Source organism: Mandrillus leucophaeus, unplaced genomic scaffold (genome assembly GCF_000951045.1).
Source record: "Mandrillus leucophaeus isolate KB7577 unplaced genomic scaffold, Mleu.le_1.0 Scaffold11, whole genome shotgun sequence".
Lineage (NCBI taxonomy): Eukaryota > Metazoa > Chordata > Mammalia > Primates > Cercopithecidae > Mandrillus > Mandrillus leucophaeus.
Window position 1 is genome coordinate 1,132,155 of NW_012099209.1, and position 4,153 is coordinate 1,136,307.

At 51.3% G+C, this 4,153-nt stretch overlaps 2 protein-coding genes across 2 annotated transcripts in view; one reads left to right on the forward strand and one right to left on the reverse strand.

Annotated features, from left to right (window-relative positions):
- ABHD8 (abhydrolase domain containing 8) overlaps nucleotides 1-4,153 on the reverse strand; it is a 24,268-nt gene that overhangs the window by 1,548 nt on the left and 18,567 nt on the right. The window contains exons 4-5 of the mRNA XM_011991105.1: nucleotides 983-1,153; nucleotides 596-812 (exon numbers count right to left, since the gene is read on the reverse strand). Coding sequence (XP_011846495.1) covers nucleotides 596-812; nucleotides 983-1,153 — 388 coding nt within the window. The remainder of the gene's footprint in view (nucleotides 1-595; nucleotides 813-982; nucleotides 1,154-4,153) is intronic.
- Nucleotides 1-4,153, forward strand: part of MRPL34 (mitochondrial ribosomal protein L34) — a 31,139-nt gene that overhangs the window by 1,541 nt on the left and 25,445 nt on the right. The gene's annotated exons all lie outside the window — the stretch shown is intronic.

The following is a 4,153-nucleotide window of genomic DNA, read 5'->3' on the forward strand; positions in this document are numbered from 1 at the left end:
TTTTTTTTTTTGAGAAATGGGGTCTTGTTCTGTCGCCCAGGCTGGAGTGCAGTGGTGCGAGTATAGCTCACTGCAGCCTTGAACTCCTGGGTTCAACCGATCCGCCCCACTCAGCCTCCCAAGTTACAGCAATTATCTGCGTGAACCACCTCGCCAGGCTAGTATCCAAGGCTATTCTAAGTGCTAAGGATCCCCAGACCCTTTCTAATCTGAACTCGCTAATTAAGGTTTCTAATCTAAAGATCCCCTGGTGCCGGTCTCCTAGAATTATATAGTCACTGGTCTCTTATACAAATCCTCCGCTGTGAGGAGAGCCTTCTTACACGCGGTGGGGGGGGACGGTGCATAATTGCTAACACCTGTCCAGGGCAGCCCTGCTTTCTAGATTATACCTTTGATGCTAGACCTAATGCTCCTGTTTGCCTGGGGTCAGAACAAGATGCAGCATCTAGACACCATGCCCACCTGGCGACCACGCCCCCTTGGGAAGAAAGCACGCCCACCAAACACTACCACGCCCCCCGCAGAGGCCACGCCCCTCCTGGGCTGCACCCTGGGGATTTGTAGCTGTGGCGCCCCGGGTGCCCTCCTTTACCTCGGCCATCCGCTGGTCTTCCTCTACGGGCACAAACTTATCGTGCATGCCGTGGACAAGCAGGACTGGCACGGTGAGCTCGGCGTGGTAGACCTCGTCGCCCTCTGGCCAGTACTGGCCGCTCATCATAGCCCGGAGCACGAAGGATGACACGTTGAAAGCGTTGCCCTCCTTTAACAGCTGCTTCTCCTTGGCTCCTTGGCGGGCGAAGCCGGCCCTGGTGGTGATAGAGGCACCGCTAGAGCCCCTCACGCCAGCCCGCCTGCCGCAGGGTGCCCCCCGATGCCAGCCCTAGTCCCAGCAGTACAGCCCCCCTCCCGTCCAACTCGAGCAGACGCCTGGGTTCGCCAGGGCCAGGATCATGGCCTTTGGGATGGGGGCACTCACTTGAGAAAGCTCCAGGCCAGGCAGGGCGACAAACAGTGCAGGACGCAGGTGGGCATGTTGAAGATTGAGCAGAAGCTGGGCTCCAGCGCCGTAGGGCCCCCGCCATTGATCATGATGACCTTGTGCACTAGGTCTGGGTACTCATGTGCCAGGAATGTGCAGAAAGAGACACTGCCCGGAATGGGTGGGGTGATGGGAGGATTGAAGGGAGGCGGTCAGGAGGATACAAGCAGTGACCATTTTTGTATTGTTTTGTTTTGTTTTGTTTTTGTTTGAGACAGAGTTTTATTCTGTCGCCCAGGCTGGAGTGCAGTGGCTCGATCTTGGCTCACTGCAACCTCTGCCTCCTGGGTTCAAGCGATTCTCCTGCCTCAGTCTCCCGAGTAGCTGGGATTGCAGCCGCACACCACCACACCCAGATAATTTTTGTATTTTTAGTAGAGATGGGGTTTCACCATGTTGGTCCGGCTGGACTTGAATTCCTGACCTTAGGTGATCCATCCGCCTCGGCCTCCCAAAGTGCTGGGATTACAGACATGAGCCACTGCGCCTGGCCTGGTTTGTTTTTGTTTTTGAGAGGGAGTCTCACTCTGTTGCCCAGGTTGGAGTACAGTGATGCAATCTCAGCTCACTACAACCTCTGGCTCCCAGGTTCAACTGATTCTCCTTCCTCAGCCTCCTAAGTAGCTGGGAGTACAGGCGTTCACCACCACATCTGGCTAATTTTTGTATTTTTTAGTAGACACAGGGTTTCAGCATGTTGCTCAGGCTGGTCGAGAACTCCTGACCTCAAGTGATCTGCCCACCTTGGCTTCCCAAAGTGCTGGGATTACAGGCGTGAGCCACTGGGACTGGCCTGTTCTGTTTTTGAGACAAGGTTTTGCTGTTGCCTAGGCTGGAGTGGTGCAGTGGCATAATCATAGCTCCCTGCAGCCTTGACTTCCTGGGCTCAAGTGATCCTCCCACCTCAGCCTTCTGAGTAGTTGGGACTACAGGCATGTGCCACCATGCTCAGCTAATTTTTAAAAATTTTTATGGCCAGGCGCGGTGGCTCACATATGTAATCCCAGCACTTCGGGAGGCCGAGGTGGGCGGATCACGAGGTCAGGAGATCGAGACCATCCTGGCTAACACGGTAAAACCCCATCCCTGCTAAAAATACAAAAAATTAGCTGCGCATGGTGGCGGGCGCCTGTAGTCCCAGCTACTCTGGAGGCTGAGGCAGGAGAATGGCGAGTACCTGGGAGGCGGAGCTTGCAGTGAGCCGAGATCACACCACTGCACTCCAGCCTGGGCGACGAGCAAGACTCCAGCTCAAAAAAAATAAATAAATAAATAAATAAAAATTTTATAAAGACAGGATCTCCTTATGTTGGCTAAGCTTATGTTGGCTAAGCTGGTCTTGAACTCCTGGGCTCAAGCGATCGATCCTCTGGCCTTAGCCTCCCAAAGTGCTGGGATTACAGGTGTGAGCTGTGACACCCGGCCTGGTGAGGGGGTTCGTGTCCTCCCCTTACCCAGAAGGTTCAAGAAGAACCTTGAAAGGCAAGATTCTTCCCCTGGGGTCCATGGACACCTGAAGGGGTGAGGGATGGGGGCGGCCTCTCAAATACCGTGAAAGTGTGAGATTGAGTGTTGAGGATGGAACTCATTTTGAAGAGAGAATCTGGATCCAGAAGCTTCACCAGACTTTTTATTTTAATTTTTAAAAATTTTTGTAGAGATGGGGGTCTCACTATGTTGCCCAGGCTGGTCTTGAACTCCTGGGCTCAAGTGATCCTTCCACCTTGGCCTTCCAAAATGTTGAGATTATAGAGCCACTGTGCCTGGCTCTCATCAGATTCTGAAAGTCACCATGACCCGAAAGCAGTAAGAATTACTTATCAGCAAGTGTTAGGAAAGCAATCTGATTAAACAAATGCTTCTGGCTGCCCAGAGGAGGTCACGGTTTCCTACTATCCCTTCCCTTTTAGGATGTTCCGCCACCTGCCTCTGGGCAAGACATATCTGTCTTCCTTATACAAAATGGGAGGGCATGGCCTGAGGAGCCCCCAAAGTTCAGTTCCTCATTCCTACTAAAGCAGGGGTCAGCAAACTATGTACAGCCTCTGGGCTAGTCATTTGCTTTTGTAAATACAGTTAACACTTTTGGAGATTTGAAAAATGTTTTCTAAATAAAGTTTTTTGTTTTTTTTTTCCTTCTGAGACAGAATCTCGCTCTGTCACCCAGGCTGGAGCACAGTGGCACGATCTCAGCTCTCTGAAACCTCCACCTCCCGAGTTCAAGCGATTCTCCTGCCTCAGCCTCCCGAGTAGCTGGGATTACAGGCGCCCACCACTATGCCCGGCTAATTTTTGTATTTTTAGTAGAGACGGGATTTCACCATGTTAGTTAGGCTGGTCTCGAACTCCCGACCTCGGGCGATCTGCCCACCTTGGCCCCCCAAAGTGCTGGGATTAGAGGCGTGAGCCACCGTGCGTGGCCAAAAAATGTTTCCTAAATCAAGTTTTATCAGAAGTTCCAACAGTGACTGTATGACCTGCAAACCTAAAATATTCGCTATCTGACCCTTTAAGGAAATGTTTGCCAGCCCCTGCCGTAATGAAGATAGGATACAGACAGGAGTCAGGCAGACGTGATTGTGTCAGGGACTTCCTGTATGTCTTTGGGCAGGTTGCTTCACCTCTCTGAGCTTCAGCCTCCACATTCCTGAAGTTGTAAATGTGCTGAGCTCATAGCATTGTTATGGGGTCATGGGAACTATTATAGGTGGGTGTTTTTTTTTTCTTTTTCTGGAGACAGAGTCTTGCCCTGTTGCCCAGGCTGGAATGCAATGGTGCAATCTCGGCTCACTGTCTCATGGGTTCGAATGATTATCCTGCCTCAGCCTCCTGAGTAGCTGGAATTACAGGTGCCTGTCAGCACACCCAGCTAATTTTTGTATTTTTAATAGAGACAGGGTTTCACCATTTTGGCCAGGCTGGTCTTGAACTCCTGACCTCGTGATCCGCCTGCCTCAGCCTCTGAAAGTGCTGGGATTACAGGTGTGAGCCACTGTGCCTGGCAGGTGGATGCTCATTTAATTAGAGGAATACTTTATCATAAGCATCAACTTTTGAGTATGTTATCAAATAAACAAATATAAACAAACAAGAGCTGTTACCTCTCAG